The sequence below is a fragment of the Onychostruthus taczanowskii genome, unplaced genomic scaffold (assembly GCF_017590055.1).
Source record: "Onychostruthus taczanowskii isolate IOZ18803 unplaced genomic scaffold, ASM1759005v1 scaffold53, whole genome shotgun sequence".
Classification (NCBI taxonomy): Eukaryota; Metazoa; Chordata; class Aves; order Passeriformes; family Passeridae; genus Onychostruthus; species Onychostruthus taczanowskii.
This window is the reverse complement of record NW_024502902.1, coordinates 3,976,454-3,997,750: the sequence shown is the minus strand read 5'-3', so window position 1 is coordinate 3,997,750 and position 21,297 is coordinate 3,976,454. Positions and strand designations below refer to the sequence as shown.

The 21,297-nt window shown below is 44.0% G+C and overlaps 1 protein-coding gene across 22 annotated transcripts in view; it reads right to left on the bottom strand.

Moving 5' to 3' along the window:
* Positions 1-21,297, bottom strand: part of RBFOX2 (RNA binding fox-1 homolog 2) — a 171,784-nt gene that overhangs the window by 123,536 nt on the left and 26,951 nt on the right. For 21 of the 22 annotated variants that reach the window (XR_005953537.1, XR_005953538.1, XR_005953539.1 and 18 more), the window contains exon 2: positions 12,313-12,363. Coding sequence is in view for 10 of the 22 variants with exons in the window: in XM_041416645.1 (XP_041272579.1) it covers positions 12,313-12,363 (51 nt within the window). In the remaining 12 variants the exon portion in view is untranslated. Of the gene's footprint in view, positions 1-2,308; positions 2,379-12,312; positions 12,364-21,297 lie in introns of those variants that run through there. The other variant, XM_041416648.1, reaches the window with a different exon arrangement.

Here is a 21,297-nt window from a genome sequence, read left to right as displayed (position 1 = left end):
TGATCAAACCCTGGTAAAACTAGACTCTTCCATCAGATATTAATTGCAATCTCCTTATTCTTCCAATCCCTTTCTAATACAGACAGACTGAGTATGAGTAGCAACTCACACTTGGTTTAGATGAAATGAATGGTTTGAAGTAACTATGGCTAGTCAACACATCCATTTATTGTGTTCTAGGTCCTATGCGATATAGTCTCATTTTATCTGAATCCAAATTTAAGCTCTGAAGTGTAACCACACCATCTGATAAGTATTGTAACTGCTAGAGAAGCGACTCACTTGGATAACAAAGCAACAATATATTAAATTGTTCCCCTGTTCCCAAATATCCAGAAAGCAACAGTGACCAGAACAATCTTTTTTCATCCTTGTGTGACCTGAAGAATGCAGCTTCCCTTTCAGATAAAGGCCTTTCTAAGGTTATCTAATGGTAATGTCACTACAAACCGTTTTAGAGACGCCCAGAAACCTCGAAATTCGTACACAGATAGTCAGCTGTATCCAAAGCCTAAGTCTGAAGGAAATCAAATGCTCCAAATTGTGCTTAATGTAGTTAACTTTGCCCTTTAGGTAGGATAAACCAGTAAGAACATATTACACAGTGATTAGATTAATTCTTGAGTAAAATTCAGATGGTTGGCTCTATCTGTCTATTTCAAATTATTTCAGAGACGATCATTTTTCCTGTACCCTGTTCTGCAGCAGCAGCTGCTCAAGAAAAACAGCAGTTCTCTGTCTGGGTTGAAGCTGACAGCAACTGGGGACAACGCTGCTGTCAGAGTTCAGCTCCCAGTTCTAAAATGCCATTCTACTGGAAATACCAAGGAGCCTAAATCCGGCTACCATATACCACGGGATGTAAAATATCTCTATCTCAGCTTTCAACAGAAAGCTCAAGTCTCATGACATTTACTCCTTTGGCCCCTGTCAGTCTTCCTCCAGACCCTGCAAAGGATCGGAGCTAGTTGCCATAAATGGATGGAAAACAAGATGCTGTTCTCCAAGCACTTGGAAATGAGCAGCCCTTTTTTAGCTTAGAGAGACCATGGCAAGGAGCCAGGGTGACAGGTGCCCTAGAAATAAAGATGAGGATCAAACTGTTGCCAGTGTTAGCCACTGCTGTCCTCCTGACCTGTAAGAAAGGGTAGCCCATGCTCTCCACGTGTAGCAGGAACAATGGACCAGAAAACACAAAGATGTGTTTGCTGGCAGTACCTGAACTGCTTCCTCAGCAAAATCCAGCTACAAAGGAATTTCAGTGGGTCTCATGAGATGCAATCCTACGGCTAAACCTTTATGGGGCCTGGCAGCAAGCCGCCTTGATGTTGCTGTAACCTCAGAGTGCAGCTTGTTGAAATCCAAAGGCAGCAAGAGTTAAAAACACAGATTCCTCCTAAAACGCCATGAGTTACAAACCTCTTGTGTGGGCAGCAGCAGCAACTAAATCCACTGAACAACTGGCTGGCCTTTGGAAACAGAGGTGGGAAGAGACAGGTCATGGGGGACTACCTCACCCCCAGGTAAAAAGCAGCACAGCATCTGCTGAGGTTTCCAGTTAAAATCCATGAGACAGTTCTCATCATTTTATCAACAGCCCCTGGAGACAGCAGCCTCTGACCTTTATCAGGAAGAGCACCCTTGTCCTCTAATCACAGACTTCCTGGAAAATGCAATCTAGCTGGCAATTAATACAGAATGGAAGGGGAGGAAAAAAGCCTCCTAACATCAAATTATCACCGCAAGATTTTTTTTAAATATGTCCCCACCAAAATGTAGAATTCAAGCAGATTCTCACAACCTATTTCACTCCCACAAGCATTATTTAACAGTTTCTACTAAAAAGATTTTTCTCACCTCTCCCTCCACCAAAAAACCTGCCCCCTCCCACCTCCAGTCTTGCTTTGCAGATGTTGCCTGCAGCAGCACAGAATCTTGCTGTGAAAGCTTCAACACAGGGGTGCAGAGCGTGACCTGGGCAGAATTACATGTGCCATTTCCACTGGGAAATCTAAGAGACTTATTAAGCCAGGACAGTGCCGATTAATCTACTAATGGAATGAATCAAAAGCGTGTTCCTGGCCCCTTCCCCTTCACATCCCAAAACCTCGGGGGAGCTGAAACCATCTGGCAAATGCCTGCTCTGAGCAACATTATGCTACTGCTAGAAATACCTCTCCCTTAACACTAAGAAGAATGAAACCATCTTCCACCAACCAGGTATTCTCAGGAGCATCTGCCTAGCTCGCTCAGGTAGGCTGCTTGCACACAGCACCCTTGCCCAGCCAAAGCAGAGCTGCTCACTCACCGTGCAGGGGAAGCCAGCAGAACAGAAAGCGATCCCGTTCATTTACTTGGGGTCCCGCTGAAGCGGCCGGCACGGGCGCGGCGCAGAAGCTGGGCTGCACTTGGTGTAGGGCACACAGGTGCAGATCCCAGCCGCAGGCAGGCAGAAGCACGCTCCCTGCCCAGCCTGAGGAAATGCTCCTCCTGAATCCTCTCAGTCCTTTCTTCACGCAGGTATGGTAGCAAGGACGGGCTTGTTTATGTTAATTAAAGAAAAATAACAATAATAATCTCTTTTCTAAACACATTCATGATGGAAATCTGACCAGAGAGCTTAAAGGGAAATCAAAACATCAGACCAGTCCAAGGTTCATATACAGCAGATATTATTACTGTGAGACAGAACGAAGGACTGACTCAGAGATGTTGAATACCCCACACCATTTGAGTAATTAGCAAGCTCAGAAAGAAACAGAGCTGAGGCAGCTGTCACAAAGAAAGGATCTTGGGCACTTTCAAGATCATACAGGAGCAGAGGAACCTCCTATCTTACAATTTAGACAGACATAAAAAAAACCCCAAAAAACAGAAAAAGAGCAGTCATACGGCTGTGGAATAATGTCAGTGGTAACAACCGGCTTTTGACTGTCACAAAATAACACAAAGACAGGGCAGGGGAGACAAGAGGTCCTCCATGCTCAGAGACAGCACAGAGCATGTTTAGAAAAACATCCATCAGGAATTGCCTAACTTGTTATTACAGACTCCTAGAAATTGGAACTCTGATCCCCTAAATTACCCTTCCACTACTTCACTACACTGACTCAGTAAATGTTGGTTTACTCCTCAATGTCCAATTTAAGCTTTTCTTGATACCAATTAAGCTGTCTTCAACGGACATAGTAAATAATCAATCCCCATCCTCCATATTTTCTACTCTGTCCTTTTTAAAAGAAGGAACAAGCTTGGTATTTGCCTACTATGTCAGGCTCCCTGAGCCTCCTTTTCTTGTTCTTCCCTGGACATTTCCCACATTTCACCTCTGCACGTCCTGAAGTGCCTAAAAGTAGGCACAGTGCTCCACTTGCTGTACTAAGGTGAAAAGAATAACTGCCTACTGCAGTTTACTTGACACACCTGGAAATGCATTCCAGGTTTTCAAGATTATGAAAACCAGCACCACATACTCAGTTTGTTGTCTCCTATTACCCCAGATCCTTCTTTGGATATTAGTGCTTAGTCTCCATTTTATATGGCATATACAGTTCCTCTTGTTAATACAGCTTGGTTTTGTTTAATTTCACATTATTGGATTTCAGGGCATTTCTGGAATTTACTGTGATCTTTCCAACTTCTAATCCTACCTTCCAAAGGCTGCCAGCCCCTGCACACACATATGTTCAGTCAGTGTTTTATTACCCTCAATTTTGATGAGCACTGGAGAACAGCAGAGCAGCCAAGTCAGACCATGTTAAGACTCCAGATCAGACACACACACACAGAAAAGTATGATATAATTGCTCCACATACAGTTTTCCAATGAGGTGTTCAGCCCCTTCTTAATTTCACCTTTCATTTGTCTAGTTTATGCAAAGGTCATGTGGGACTATGTGTGTCTGCCAGGCCTGCTGCCATGTCAAACGAAAAAACTAAATTGATCTGACATGATTAGCCCTTAAAAATTAGCAATATATGTCTGCTGTTGGCTTAACTTCCTTTAGTAAAGGATCTGACCATAAGCATCTGATCTTTCTCAGCATCTTTCCACATTCTGTAACTGCACTGACCAATTGAATTTCTTGGGATCTCTAGCCACCTTTAAAAAAAAATTAAGGTGCAAGAATAATATTTATTCACACACACGCTCTTCATTCACTTGAATGCTGTGAGAGTTCATGATGTGCAGAATGCACACTGGAGAAAATCCACCACTGCAGCAGCACAGGCTCTGCGTGCCCGAAGGGGGAGCCCATCTTTTACAGTGCCCATCTTTCTGAGCAGCAGCAGCAGCGCTGGGCAGCTCCCCTTCCTCTGCAAGAAACCAGCTCGGGCCAGGAGCCTGCTCCAGCCAGGAAAGCCGAGAGAGTGCCTGCTTAGGCTCCCCTCTAAAAGCAAGTCTATTATGAGCACTCTTCCTCCAACATCCCTCCTGGAACTGCCTCTGCTCACACATCAAAGGCTTTTGTGGAAACCTTTTCCACTGTGATTCTTCAACGAACCAAACGCCGGCACAGGACACGTGAAGGGGCTGCCCTCTCCCTATCCCTCTCAACACAACTTCCCTCGCCCAGAAGAGCCGTTCCAGAAACACCTATGAGGAATCACCCCCCAGTTCCTTGCGGGGGCCAGAGGCCGAGCCCCGTGTGTCCGTGCCGCGCTGTGCGGGGCAGCCCGGGCGGGCGGGCCGGGGAGCGCTGGCCGTGCGCCGGCTGCCCTCTCCCGGCAGCCCAGCGCCAGCGCCGCCCGGCCCCGCGGGCCGCCCCCGCCGGCACGGCACGGCACGGCACGGCACGGCACGGCACGGCACGGCACGGCACGGCACGGCACGGCACGGCACGGCACGGCACGGCACAGAGCCGGGGCTCCCAAGGGCACGGGCTGTCCGTCAGCAACGCTCTGCGGAACCTTTGGATACATCGAAATAACAGCTGCACAGGTATTATTCAACGGGTTTTTAAAAATTGTATATCTATATATATCTATATATATAGATACCTATTATCATAGGTAAATGATAGATAGAGATAGATAGATAGATAGAAAGTTAGATAGATAGATAGATAGATAGACAGATATTTCTATAAGATAGATAGATAGATAGATAGATAGACAGATAGATAGATAGACAGACAGATATTTCTATAGACATGTATGTATATGCTGAGGACCCCGTTACCCGAGAGCTTCAAAACCACCTCAGTTTTAAGTTACTGATGTACGGAAGAACTTTCCCCCCATAAAAAAACACCTAAAGTAGGGAGTTGTTGCCACAGGATGCTGCAGATGCCAAAGGTTTAGACAGGCTCTGAAAGCATTTAGAGAAATTCAATAAGGAAAAAAATCTATCACAGGTGACTTTAAGAAACAATAAAAATCTATAGCCAGGAAATCCCAAAGCCACAGGATTGCTTCAATGGCACAGCAGAGGGGAAGTATCCCCGAATCTTGGCGCTGCTCCCTCTGTTTAAAGTACCTGCTATTAGACACTGTCAAAGGCAGAGACCTTCTGTCTGACCCGGAATAGCTGCTTTCATGCCCTCAATAGGATATAGCTATCAACAGGCCATTTTCTCTGCACCATTTGGTTTTAGTCCTACAACTGATGCAGTCTACTTCTAACACACATGCCACACTCTGGTAATCATTCAGAAGGGAAAATCTAAACAAGATGCTGTCCCTCTTGCCAAAGGAACTGAAGGTCTTGGGAATCTCCAAGATAAGACATGGAATAACACTCATATGGTCACCACATGAGAAAAAGTGGTCTCCTGGTACTCTCCCAAGGATGATTTACATCTCCTCTCTTTAACCCTTAAGCAGAGATGAGAAATTGCTTGAATCAAAGGTCTCAGTCATGACAGGAATTTGTATTACATCATCCAAGCCCATTTCCTGCCAACGCCTTACAACCGCAGAGCTTTGGCCAGACTATTCATCAGCAAGGTATTTGTTACTTCCCTTGAGAAGCTGTTTATAGGTCTTAAGGAGCTCACTTCGAGGAAGTCTTCCCATGTATCTGAATTAGGTGCACTCCTTAACTATTTCTTCTCTTACAACTTTTTTCCACGTGGTTACTTATTATCTTTTGTTATTGATTATGAGAAAGGCATGCACTGGCATGGAATTCGCTGGATATGTTTCTGGAAGGTATTCAGGGCTCTGTAAGGAAAGGATTCTGTGCCTTGTATTCAGAGATTAGAAAGGCAGCAGACATGAGGGAAGAGGGGAATAAATATACAGCCAAAGCAATCTATTTGCAGACTCATGTCAACTGCAAGACATCGTGCTTCCTGTATTATTTAAAGGGTTTGATGCTAGGAAATCTGCTAAACAAAGAGAAGGAGAGATTTGGGGGAATGTAGCTAATATAAGCACAGAGACTTGGTTCAGAGTGAAATTTCAGAAAGATTTATAACAAGCTAAGCTATTTGGTGGTTTGTGTCTTACAACTTTTTTAATCCCACTTATTGTACCTTTCCTGCAGCATTTTAGGGATATAGTCTGGGCTTGAGAAAACAAGGAACCCCTTCTTCATGCTTCAAGTGATCTAGCAAGTGCCTGACCAAGACAGTTCTGGATTCAGAGGAGATTCAGGAGAGATGCATCACCAGATTAGTCTCGGCGGATCTTGCTTTTCCAACTCATCCTTAATTGTTTTAACTTCAATCTGTAACCAACTCGTCCTTCAGTTTTTAGCTAAACATTCTGTTCTCTATCTTCCTTCTCACATACCACAATTTATATTGTTTTAACTTAACTCTCTTCACTCTCTCAACAAGTTTGTACCTTTTGAATGTACTGTGAGTTTTAAGCAGCATGGGATGCAATCTGGTAAAGGACTTCTCAAGTTCCTTCCCTCCGGTAGTGTTAAATGGCTTTCCATAAGCACATCTGAACTGGCCCAAACTCTTTATAGCTTCATGATGCAGTAGCATCCCAGCAGTTCTCCCACTACACACTCTTGAACCCCTCTTGAAGCTGCCTCACAGATGCTTCTCACCTCCTGAATATATTGAACATTTTTGCCCAGACTACATTCTCTGAAATGAAGCTCATTATTTCCTATGGGACACTGCAAGTAGGTCAGTAATAGTATATCCCTTCAATCCTGTCTAGTACAGTGTGGAAACATTTCATTGCTTGCCTGAAGAAGGGCTGTAGGAGCCAGGATGCAGCAGATTTGGCAGACTTATCCTAATCCACCTAATTTTAAACATAAGGAAAGTCTCAAAGCAGTTTTCCCCTCATCAGCTTGGTCCCATCCCAGATTTTGGGTTGATTGCTTTCAAGCCAAGAGGGACTCCTCAAAAATACCAGGAACACCGAGCCTGGTATCCTCCATTTTATATGGAGAATCCCAGAAGCTTCCTGATCTTTGTCCTGGCTATTTATTCAGAGTAAGGTGTTAAATCTTTATTTGAGCATCTCCAGAACCTCCATCTGCCCCTGAGTTTAATAATTTGTATTAAATACACTTTTCAAACGAAGAGTGTAAGCAACAAACAACCCAAAGCCACACAAACCATGCTCCTTTCTAGCTCCTGAATAACTTCACACTTCTACTGCCCCCACCTCACGGGTTACAGAGCCACGTAACATACACACTGGCGAGTTTATTTCACAGTCAGTTACTAGGAGAAAAACTAATTAAAAACTAAAAACTTTTCAGGAAGACTACTTAGATTTGAACTTTGAGACAGGGAGTCTTCGTTACAAAAATGACCAAGCAGGGCACTAGAGAGACTGTGACTGGTCCTATCATGGTACAAGTGAAAACAGACAAGTGACCAAACCATCTTCCTCCAGGATGACATTTTCGTTTGCTTCATAGCAAGAGCATCTCAAGTCTCTTGGTACAAAATCAAGAGATGTTTTTGGGTGGATATCCTAATCAATGCTGGGCTACTTAGCTGCTAATCAAGTTGTGGCAATATTCCCAAATTCACACTTCATCCACATAATGGAAGAGGAGAAGATAGGTGAAGAAGTCTCAGACCACACAGATGAGAGAGGACAGGTTTCCCCTTTGAACTCTGTGTGGAGATGCCTGCTGTTTGCTGCCAAGAGACCACCAATGAGCAGCAGTGCCTCTGTGCAGCCAGCTCCAACAGGAAGCCCAGTGACCTGCTGTCCTGCCTCCCCATGAGAGCTCTCACACACCCTTCACATCTCAGGATGAAGGTCTTCCTTGCCAAACTCTCCACATCAGAAGGGACTAGGCAAAGAAAACAAACAGGGAGGGAAAAAAGCAACAGGGAGGCTTCCTGTTCTCACAGGCTGCCACCACTGCTGTTCAGTTTCCCCTCACCAGCCTGTGGCCCAGGGAAGGCAGCGCACACATCCGCCTGGAGCCTGCGATGCCCCATCAGATATTCCATTGCAGCGAGTGAAGACTTGGGAAAAGGCTGACAATTGGAGAGGATTTAACAGCATTTCACCTTAAGCTTGAACTCAAAACTGAGAGGATACTGATAAAGCTGTTCCTAGCAGTTGCCATAGGCACCCACTACCTTGGGCTGTAGCCTCATCTACATACAGAAGAACAACAGGTCATGCCTAGCGAGTGCTCAGATGGAAAACCAGCCACAGAAATTAAGCTGTTGAAGGAAATGTCACTTGTGATAGGTAACAATGTTTCCACCACATTAGCACCAAGCCAATGGCCCAGTTTGATTTAAGAATTGTACTTAGGGAAGTACAAGCTTTTAAAAGAGGCTTCAAACCAATATCCTAACCCATTGTGATAGCTGAGGATCACTTTCCATAACAGAAGAGGTATAATAGCTCTAACATCCTGACCCAGTTCTGGTGTGTGCAATTATCTCCTGCTTCCATAAACTCTCTCTCCTCCTCTCTTCCCTTTAGTGGCAGCTAAATAAGGTGTTCTTGCTCATTTTGCTTCCTGTTGGGGAACAAAATTATTCTGTGCAGCTGCCAAATTCTGCCACGGAAGTGCCAGCATTCGGCACTCTAACAAATCTCAGATATCATGTCTAATACGCTTGGACATGAAAAGCACTAGAGCAATATAATATAGGCCTTGGCTATATACAAAACAAGCTGGCACAGTCAGCATGCAACAGCCTTCTGGAAAAAGAGTATGTATTCTTGATGAGTTTGTCTGTATGTAAAAGCTGTATCAGTACAGTTGTACCAGTTATTTTCCATGTTGAGACCAGCTCAGAGTACCTCAGAGCTGTTTGTCACAGCTTGGGAAATGAAGCAAAGAAGTCTTGGTTCACTGCATTTTAGGCAGGCGCTTGCATTACAAAAAAAGAAATACCATTTTGTTGGCAGACCTAACAGAGGGCTGAAAAACTGAATAGTCCCCAGGGAAAAAGCTCTCCTCACCAAAAGACCCGGTTCTCATCTCAGTTAGCAATGTTACACTAATGTTCTGTCATTTTCCCTTTACCACAGGCTTTGTCCCTGCCATCAGCTTAGCTCTGGGAAAAGGAAAGGTATCCTGCCATTCCTGAATGGCCATTAGGCAGCCACAGAGCAAACCTCGAATTCTGAGAACAGTCTCAGAGAGCTCTCCAGCTCCTTACAGGACTGTAACATAAATGCAGTGGTGCAACACTTCGGCAACAGAAAGCATCTTTTTAGGCAAATTTGTACAATAATGATTTAGCACACATGCTCCCCAGGTCCTATGACCACAAAAAGTCCAGCAATCCGGCACTCTGGTAGGGCAGGGGAGGAAAAAGGGGGCTGCACAACCACCCAGAGCTTTGGGTTACCATAAAGCAATCTCACAACACCAGAATTCTGAGGGAAAAAGAGCCTCAATGTGAACCCCATCTCATTTGTTTCAGTACTGCTGCCCATGTGTGGTGACAACAGAACACTTAAATACGTGGGAAAAGATACAAAATAAACTCAGTTCTGGAGACCTAAGCATTCCCAAATGGCTAAAGTGAGGACTCAAACCAATCACACATTTCCACTGGCAGGAATAAAAACGCCAATAATCTGGAACATCTGGGTAAGATTTAACCACTAGAGGGTGTAAAAACAGCACACTGAAAGGTTTGCAGCCAGCAATTAACAGCATTCAGAGCCTGAGAGAACGAAAAAGGCATTCAAACAAATGAAGGAGGAATAGGATGCTACACAAAGTGAAAGAAAGGGTAGAATTTGACTACTATGGGCACAGGATGAAAAGCCCTAAAAATAAGCTCTGCTTTGTTACTTCTCCTTAAGAAATCAGTGTGGGAAAAAAACACAGTACTGTTTTTACTTACAGTAAAGAAGTGCAATGGGGAAGAACACAATACACTGACTTACCCATACCAACTCAAATCCAGCTGCTAATTTGAGGAAATCCAACACAATTGCTCCTGTATCTCATAATTACTTTGTTACAGGGTGAGGACCCCTGCCTATATTCCCACATCACTTCCTTCTTTCCCAGTGCGAAAGAGCAGGTGATGGATCAGCCATTGCTGATCTCCCCACACCAGCCCCAGCCTGTGGCAACAGAAGACTTCTTTTTCTGCTGCTATCAAGTTAGAGGCTTGCAATCAGATTAGCTAAAAGCCTTGAAACCTCATTAGTGAAAACCAGATCTGAATTTAAGCTGTTTCAGGGACACAAGCAAGACAGAAGAACAAATACATACTGCAGATCAAAGTATTGTAGAAAGAAAGAAGAAAAAACAAAACAAACAAAAAATGGCCAAAAATACTTTTACAAGCATTTGCTAAATGAAAACACACAAGTTAAACTGCAGCTATTTGTCCTCCAAGAAAATTCCATAAAGCTATCTGCCATCTGAAATACATACACACACTTGCTAACATTCATTACTCCCTGTGCTCACCCATATAGAGCTCCCCAGGGCTGCCCAAGCTGTAATTCTCATTTCACATCCTGCCTGTAGTACAGCTTCCCATGCCCATCTATGCTGATCTAGCAGCCTGCCAGCAATAGCAGCTCTGGATGCTCAAATCAGAAGAGCTCTTATGGGATGAGAAAGAGGAATGCTGTGAAGTGGGATGTACTGGTAGGTATCAAAACACCCCTAAATGGGTAGGTGAAGTGAAGCACCAAAGTAAGGCAGAGAAGGTGCTACCAGAATGGGAAAGCCAAAAGCAGATATGAACCACTTTAAGGATCTGACTGGCTCTGCCTTGCAGCCGAGCTTACCTCACTTAGCTTGGACAGAGTAGGAACACAACTCTCACAGCATCCCACTGTGTAGTATTTATTTGTGCTAGTTAGCAGTTTAATATATCCCAGAAGACATTCTGAATAATTTCCTCCTATAAACTCGTACTCACATACCAAGCACCAAAGATTTAAGCTCTTCAGTTGCTGAGGCTGCACTATGCTGCACTTCCTTCATAAAAACATCTCCCATTAAGCTGTTATTACATATACCCAGACCTCATCAAGAGATGATGAAAATCGCTTTCTTTATATAGCAGTACCTGAGAGTATTAAAGAATTTGATTTTGGTTTTGTTATTTGCTCATTACTGAAATGTGCTGCATTATTGATTTTCTGTGCATATTAATTTCCTGCTACACTGGTTCATACTCTGCTTTGCAGTAGCACTGCAGAACACTGAAAAAAAACTTCATTCTAAGAAGGGAGATTTAATGTGTGACAGTTCTATCTTACAGCCATTAAATTTCATTTGTTCCAAAGCATCTCCTCCTTCCATCTTGCAAATTCATCAACTGGGATTTCTCTGTCTTCTGTCAGGAGGCAAGAGAATGCTTACAGATGCAGTGCACTGAACAGTATAATTTTTACTGCTGTAGGAACACATCCTGAATAAGAGCAAGGGGCAGGGGCCCTGCAGGACTTGAAAGGAATGCAAGACAAGTTCACAGATATTAGAAACAACCCAACAGGACGTGTCATTCCCTACTCCACCAGCAAAGCAGACTCTCACAAAAACTCAGTGTTGTTTTGCTCCCCAGATGCCAGAATTACAGCAATAAGTATAAAACAGGGCCAAGCATGTACTGGCACTGAACATCTACATTCATTAACACTGAGGAGATACAGTGGGAGCTTAGGACACTGATTCTAAGCTGTGACATTTTTAAGAATCAAGAATTTCCTGAGCTGTTGGTAATGTGGATGATATTTAACCCCTTACCAGGCACCTTGCAACATACTGCTGGAAGCCATAAAAACCCAGTCAATTAATCACACGTCTCCACAAACAATCCACAATAGAATAAAACTATTTCCACCCCCTAACATGACAGCCAGGAAACTGTCAGACAAAACACCCCTAAAAGTACAGAGAAGCACCGGCACATACATTTACTGCAATCAGACACTTACTTGATTGTCTCTTGCTGGATAGCCATGATAACCTGAAGTCAGAGGCTCGTTCTGCAAGACAAGAAAACAAAGAGTGAATGTAAGAGTTACAAGGAATAGAAATGAAGGAAATACAGGCCTGTCTTAACTCAGCTAAAGACAAGAATCTGCATGAAATGGGGGAAGAATGAGCTAAAGTATTCTGCCAACTTCCTTTTTTCCATGTAAGCCAATACACCTAAAATTCATTTTCAACTGCATATGCCAAATTGCGTAGAAGAAAAAAAAAATCAAAGCCATAAAATAAGCATAAACTAATCCTACTCTACCCTATGCAATATCACTTATGTATAATTTTGGTCCTTTTCCAAAAGATTTTGATATGCAAACACATTTACTATGATGAAAACTGAACAAAACAGAACATAAAATTACAGAAGCTATTGTGCACCTCGCCCAGTCTTGAAGAAATGTTTCCCTAAACATTAGCTGTAGATGTGTCCTTTTTTTTCCTTTTCAAAACAATATTAATAGTTTAATGTGAACTTAAAAAGTAGTCAGTGTAACTTCAAACACTCCAGTAAGCTTGTGCAATATCTCAACACTCCCAACAGGAAATCAATCCTCTAGGCCTTATTTCTTCAGCCCAGAAGGGACTCTGAACCTACATGTTTGGTCACATACTGGCAGCTCCATCATCCTCTCTGCAGGAATATATGAACCTCCAACACTTCTGGAATTTCTCTATGAAATTCCCAGACCCATCTCTATTTTAGCAGTGCAGTGGGGATTAAGATAATATAATACTTCCTAAATGTTTGTTTCTGTTTCTAAATTTATTTTTTGTTCCTCTCCCTCCAACACATCCTCTTTGGAATGGGGTAAGGGCACTCACATGCCTCAGGCATGCATCTTTCTGTCTGAGCAGGGGATAAACTTAAACTAGACAAAGTCTATATCAGTTCCACCCTGGTACCCCTGTGCATTCACGAGCAACTCCCAGCAGAACGTAGCAGAATGTTAGGAGGAGGAGAAAGAGGAAAAGAAACAGCCACCCTCCTCAATCACTTTCTAAGTCTATCTCCTGTTATGACTTGTGAGGAGGAACTCTTAAGTCAGCCCTGCACTTTCTCCAGCAGCTTTTGGGGAATGAGAGGAGGGAGAGAGAGGCCCTGATAAAACACAGCAAAACAATCTCAAATTGTCAAAAGCAAATACATTATGGGCTTGAAGCTGACTGGTATGTACAATCACTGTCAGGAGAGAGGTTTTGTTGAGATGTTTTAGCTTTTGTGCTGGGACATTTGAGTGAAAGGCCAGCTCCTACCAGAGAGAGGTCTACTACCCTACACAGGGCATGTGGCCACTGGCACAATTTCACACTTTGCACAAAACGCAATTTAACACAACTCTTGCTGAAAAGCAAGGTGCTATTATTTCAGTGCAGAGACTAGCAATAATGCTATTTAAAGTTTGTATCCATCCTCCTTCTCTTCCTCTTTACCTCAAGCCTGCCCAGGGGATTCTCTGTGGAAGCCTGCCAGGAAGCAATCACCCTCTCCTCATGCTCTCATGCTACAGTAGCATGCACAGTATGAAAGCTTCAAGGACAACAAAACTTTTAGCAGCCAATTTTTGGGGATTAACAGTAATTAATTAGGCTGGCCACTGTGTGAGTACATTCTTCTCAAATACTAGCAGCCAGAAAGCACAAACTATTCGGAAACAGAAGGAAAACCACAAATGTTGAAGAAGCAAATGGAGACCATCAACTACAACACCACTCAATGCTTTTGGGTTTTAACTACGAACTTAAGTAAGAGCAAACACCACGGTGGAAATGTACAGTTAGTCATTTTCTCCCCCAATGTAAGTACACCTTAAAAGCACTGTGATTGTTTATCCCACAAACTAGAGTTTACCAATGTATGTCTAAATACCATAAACATCCACCGTGTATCAGGAGAATAGTCTTCCTCTTCAAAGACTACTCCAAGCATGCTTTTAACAGTACTTATATACACACCTGCCAATATCTCAGAAAAGTTACTGTGCAAGTCTCTCTCAATACTCTGAAAACCAGAAAGATTTCTACAAAGAGAATAAGGAACTAATGGACAAGTTGCCCTTATGGATACTAAAGATATGGGCAGTGAATGCAAGGTGGAAGTTATAATAAAGAAAGAAAAATATAATTGTTATTTTCAGGATTATGTTCTTCACATAAGGGACCAATAAAGAGGGACTCCCATCACAAGGCTGTGGCAGAAAAGAGACAGAACTGAACTTTGTGGGATTTCCTGAAATCAAAGAACCTGGATGCCAAGAAACCACAGCTAAAAACAGAACAGTTTCGAAAGTAGAAGCAAATCACAAAAGTGTGAAAAGAAAGATGATTACAGAGATCTGAGGGCACTCCACAACATGTAAGAAGCCAGAAAGAAACAAGAAAAATTGAATGGAGGGGGAAATACCCCACATCCCACAATCTCTACTTTGTTTTTTGGAGGACAAACCTCACAGAATGCAGACTAGTAATGTCTGAGGGATATGGTTGCATCAGGAGGTTAAAAGAAGAGGTGAAAGAGGGTTACATTAGTGAGAGTTCCGAGATAGCAGAGGTTAGAAAGAGGGCAGCAGCTGGAGCACTAAGGTCACAAAAAGGCCAAAGATATCTCTTTGGCTTTCATACAGCAATGCTACCACCAAGTACTGGACTCTTTGCAAAATCCCTGCTGTGCGTATCATTGCTCTAATTGAACTTAACTCTCCAAGAGAGGGCAGGAAGCGCCTAGGGAAACCGTCTCCTGCCAATAATCTCCAGTGCTGCCAATTTTACAGGTCACTAATGGTGAATCTGGGGCCTGCTGCATGATTATTCCGTACGGAGTTTGCTTTTGTTGGAAACTAAACAGAGCAAGAAGTGAAAGCGTTAAACTCCTGCAACTGGAACACAACAGTCCAGCACCATCCAGACAGAAAACCCCTGCTAGTAGGCAATCTAAGGCAGCAGAGGCTGGGGATACAGCTCAATCTCCTCCTCTGACTGCACATGAACAAAACTAATCTCACAAAATGGAAGTGGAAAAGGGAGAGAGAAGGTTTGACACAGATAAGTACCCACCACAAACACAGAGGGACTCTGCTTCTGGCAGCAGCCTGATGGGAGAGGGAATCCCCAGAGAACTCCATCTCTTTCGCACAGCTCCCTCCTGCCAATTACATTCTCTTTCGATGCCAACATGCAACCAGACATTCATAAAGAAATTGAGTTAGGTAGCACTAGCTTGCAAAATCAAATCAAACTGCCACTGGGATGTTTCATTACTCTGTTTACCACTGAAAGGCATTTCTCAGGCACTTGCAATTTGCTTCAGAGAGAATAAAACTGGAAGCTAACACCAGAAATCAGCTTTCTGCAACACGTATTGGGATTTTTTATTCAAACCATATGGATGATCCCACACATGGGCTTCCACACTTTCACAGGATGTGTGACCACTGTGGCTGTAGCCCAGCGACAGCCTCTGTGCAGGCCAAGTAGATTTGACAGGATAAAACTCACAACTCAGTCAAATCCACTAAGTCTTTACCACCCATTTATTTCAAAGTTTTCCCATTCTTTCATTTTGAGCCTTGCTAACACAAGACCTTCTCCACTGGCACTTGCAATAGTAAGGTCTGCCACAAACTGCAAGTCACAGGTACAACCTCAGGTCAGAAGATGAACTCAGCACAATCATTTGCAGATGCCTGAAGCTCAAAGTAGATCCTCCTGCACAAGCAGAACAGCCAGGCTTTGGAGTTTTGGGGAGTTTTGATACCTCTCTAATCAACAAATACTAAGAGCTGCTGAATTAGACACATTTTAAAAACATAAGGAACTGCCAATCAACAAAAATGCCATTAAGAAGTGATCATCTCTGCAGGTGGCACTAACTTATGAAAGAGCTCAAAGGACTGGAATAAAGTCATTCCTCTATGGAAAACATCACAACCCTAACACATAACGGAAGGTCTGAAAGCCCTTCTAGCCTTTTCCTAAAATTAAAACTAAATTTTAACTTAAAAATGCAATAATCCTATTTTTGGACTAACCTGGCCCCAGAATGAATCAATTTCACATCACAACTTGTCATTTTGCCAGATGCAACTATCACTGAGGCCTGATCAGCCACTCTTTCCTGTAGCCTAATGAAACCTAAAGCCTTCAGGATTACAACTTTGCTCATAGGAACCATTAGCTTAGCGAGTTCATCCACACTTCCCCCAGCCAGAAAATAAATTCCTGCTGAATCCAAGCTTCAGCTTGAAGTGCTGAGTCCTTTCCATTGCAAAGATAATCTCAGAAACATGACCAAGCAATCTCTTCCCTCGATCTGCAGCATTCCTGCTTTCTGACAATGCCAGGATAAGTGAAGTGAGGTTAATGTAGTCCTTTCAAGTTCCATAACCACCTGCTGGGTTCCAAACAGCAGCAGGGAAACTCACAGGAACAGCTCTTCTGTCTCTGCTCTGGCTGCCCCCAAGAGCTCCGGGTAGTGCAGCAACCTGGTAGCTTGGAAAGAAGCAAGAAGGGAGAGTCCCTGCAACAGAAAGCCAGAAACCCTCGGACTACACAGAGCAGTGAAAAAAAAGGCAACAAGAAATTACTTGTTCCTCCGGAAAGCAAAATGGGATTTTGAAGTGATGAGATAGCACAAGCTACACATTTATCAGACTTGTACTAGACAAACAGAAGCCACTTTCTCAGAGCACAGTGAATAAGATGTTCACAATAAGAAAAAAAAAAAGAAAAGGTTGAAAACACTGGCTACGAAACTATTAATCTGAAAGTGACAGTTGCGAAAAAGTAAAGATCATGAGCCAGACAGAAATCCCAGTGCTGTTCATCACAGCCCACTGGTTTCACCATCTTTTTTGTTTTACTTCTTGCATACAGGAAAGACAGAATCCCTGTGCTGGGGAAAGGCGGGGTGGGTGGGGGAATTGTCTTGAAAAAGGCTTTTTAGTATTTAACTGTGGCAGAGCACTGCTAAAACTGTAAATGCCTTGATCTTATTACCAGTTGCTAAGAAAATAGGCAATTCTTTATCGACCCTTACTTGCACAAATTATTGCATATAAACAAAAAGAAAATAACTATTTCTTTGTCCAAGTGTATCTGATGCATTCAGTCTGCCTCCTCAATTGTGTGTGCTGTCTCCTACCCCAAACTGTCTTTGGATAAAATTAATGGGGAAAGTAGCATCTAAGGGTGAATTACCAATTATTAATGAAAAACTGAACTAAGCGGTTTTTAAATGGATCTTAATGTCACCCTTCTCCCTCGATACTTATCCTAATTTGATATACAGTTCTTGCTAATCACTGTGAAGCACCAATAACTGTGTCTATAGTATGGGATGCTTCCCTTCAGCTATCTTTACTTTCAATTAAACTTGCTTCATGGCTTTGGCTGTTTTCCACATGTGCAGACGTCATCTAGCAAAGACCTTCCATTTATTTTCTTCCTTATTAGTGCCCTGACATCAGCAACCTATACAATTTGCTGCATGCGAGTAGCAGGACTTACATTTTACTTTTCACCCACTTCTCACCCATCCATCCCCCTTCTCCCCCTCCTTTTTAAAGAGAATTTGGGGACTACAAACTCGAGATTTTGATAAAAGCCACCACAAGTACACTGTGCACAGCTGCCCTCGATGGCTGGGAAGGATGTTGGCTAGCACAGCCCTGGCTTCCGACACCCACCCCAATGGCTGAGGGAGGGAAAAGCAGGGGTGCAGCTGCCAGCGCAGGCTCTGGCTGAGGGGACCCGATGCCAGCAGCCGTGCCCATGAGAGAAGAGAAGCGCCCCTGAGCTCCCGGCTCTGCAGCCCAGTAGAGAGGCCAGGACAGAGGCTCATCCGGCCCCTCTTCCTTCCTGGAATTCTGGCCCTGCTGTTGCAGCGACAGCAGCCTCCAGCCTAGGCCCCCCCCACCCTGCTCCAGGCTTCCCCATATCCTAAAAATACCGTGTTTTCTGCCAGGGATGGGGCAGGAGAGCTCCCGTGCTGCCACGTCCCTGGTGCCTCAGAGGGCTCCGGGGAATGCAGCTCCCACCCGCAGCCACTCAGCCACTCCAGCCCCACAGCATGAGGGGGTCCCTGTCCTGGGCGTCCACTCCAGCCTCCCAGCTCCACAAAGCTGGACACCCAGCTCTGTAGCAGGGACACGGTACCCACGGAGCCCACAGCCTGCTGTGGCAGTGCAGCTCTCCTGCGCGGCCATCGGGAAGGGGCAGGACCCCGGCGGAGCCCAGCTGGAGGGAGGCCAGGCCTGCCAGAGGCTCCCCGGGCGGGAAGCCCAGTGACACAGTAAAGACAAGAAAGGAAAGTGATGTCAGATTAATAAAAATAGTCTTCTGCCCTGACCAGAGTTTGAATAGTCTGGAGCAGTCGGCTAGGGGAGCCCATGAAGTGATCAGACAGAAGAGGGCAATTTGGGGATGGCTGCCCCCCCGCTGAAGAGAGCCCCCAGTGGTGCCATCCAACCGTGTCAGTGCAATTTTCTGTATTTTGAAGTATGTCTTTTCTTAACTCCAATCTCCTGGCACTTATTTTCTGTGAAATCATATGTATACAATAGGAAGAATAACTGATTGGTGTAGCAGAGGCTGCAGAATGGAATACAGACAAATACACACCTGACCAAACCACACAGAAAAGTTTAAACACTTTCAGGTCTGTTAAAATATTCATGATGCAACAAGTTTACAAATGCATACTCGGGCTTTAAGCTGACAGTGTCCATATGGAGTTACAGTACAGAAGTCTAATCCTGCAGAGAAAGGGGGTTTTCATATACAAAAAGCACTTCACAGCTAAAATTGAAGTATTTTACACATATTCTTTATAAAAATGCCTGGCTTCTTCCCTGGCTTTTTTTTCCAAAGCAACAGAGGCAGCTCTCTGATCAGAAGCAGCCTTTCCTCCAGCCAGGTTTTTCATTTTCCAGATCAGCCAATGCATGTTTTCAGCTACTCAAATATAATTGAAGAGAGATGAGATTTCATTCATTTACTGTAATTTAAATGTGCAAAACATACACTGTCTTTGGACTACATATGGTAGCACCCTCATACTGCTCCAGGCATGAAGAAAATACAGTCTGACTCTGCTGGTCCATGACCTACAGTGTCAACAATAGAGCCAGTGCAAGTTAAAGCCCCTGGGAATACTGTGCACTGTGTGACGTCTGTGATCCAGCAAATACAAGGACACTCTGCATGCACAGAAGTCAATAGCACAAAATATTGATTTCCCTCCTCTTATACTAAGCAGAAGCATTTTAAAATGGCAGTTCATCTTCATTTATGCTCTTACTCAACAGAAAGAAGACACGGCTCATAACAAAGCTCTAAAATCCAGCTCTGGGGGCACCTTTGGATGCCATAATTGTTACATGGGGCTGAGGAAGCATTTCACACATAATTTACACTAAGCCAACTCATTACAGGGCAACATGCTCATGGCATGAAAATCTGGCTTGCTCGAACAGGACGACTACAAGCTTTCACAAGGTGAAGAGGACTACAGAGTTTTGCCTTAGTAGACGGTTCACTGTTCTGTTTTCTAAAAAAACAGGATGGAGAATACAGGAGAGAACAGGACGAGGGAGACATGACACCATGGATCCAGAAGGGAAGTCAGTTGATCACAAGCTTCTTGGCTGATTTTACAAATGTTCACAGGCTGTTGCTCAAAGGCTAAAAAGAAACAAGAGTACTCCTACTTTGCAAACGAAATTATAGTTGTCATATTACCTTCAGAAGAAAAAAGCTAAGCTAATTTGTCAGCTGGGTGTGAAGAGGCTGTGATATAAAATTAAATCTGGCTTGCTCCAAGGGAAATTGGCACAAAAAAGAGATAGAGGCTCAACAGCACACGACTCTGACAAAATCATACTGTATACTAAGTGCTGCAGGCAAATAGGTGCAAGAGACATTTTCTGTGCCCTGGACACACTGGCCTGATTGCATAAGCTGCCCTACATAGCTACAGAAATTATTTTCCCAGGTTCACATTACAAACCATCTTCCCTTTCCCCAAAGACATAAATTGTTCAAGTAGTCTAGTCAAATGCAGTTTCATCTCTGGAACACTGCAAGTGCCAAAGCCAGCTTGAGAAAGAAGAGAAGTGAGGTGGGTAGGCTGATGGGCTGGAGCTGTAATGGCAAGGGGTTAAAAAGCCTGGAGGAGAAAGGAGAGGGCTTGGGGCAGCCTGCCTCAGCAGCCAGGACTGTTTCTGATTAAGCCTTCGGGATTGTAGAGCTGCACAGGAAGCGCTGGGGGGCTGGGGGTCTCAGAGCCGCCATCCCAAACACACTAGAAATCTTTGTGTTCCAGCAGCACCATCTGGAAACAGTTAGAGAGCAACAACTCCCAGGCCTTCCTTCATAAAATAGAAAAAAAAAATAGTAAATCCACTCTTAAGACCATTAAGTCTGGCCTCTTCATCCCCCTCCTGGAAAGCTCCTCTCCCTGCAACAGCAGGCAACAAAAGGGCACCTCTACAAGGGAATGAACCCCCTCTCGTGCTGCTGCAAGATCAACTTGCACAGCATGGCAGCTCCCTCTGCTTACAAAGGGACACCCCAAAGTGCATCCAGGGCACTAATTGCACCTAATATGATTGGGGGAAATCAGCTTGGGGGAAAAATGGACAACAAGTCATTCCACAGCTAGAATATCCCCAAATGGGAGCTGTGCACATTCAGGGATACCCTGAATTCCAGCTCTTGGAATCTCCCATTTCTCTGCCATAAATCAGCACATGGATTTGAGAGAACCCACTCCAGCAGAGACAAATATTCCAGACACACACAAAAGATCTAATTCTGTTCTTAAGACGACAGAAGGACCATGATGCAAAGCACATCATCATGGTGATGGCTCCCCTGCTGCCTCAGAGGTACCAAGGATCAGAAGGGCAGCAGAGACTGATCCAGCCATTTCAACCCCT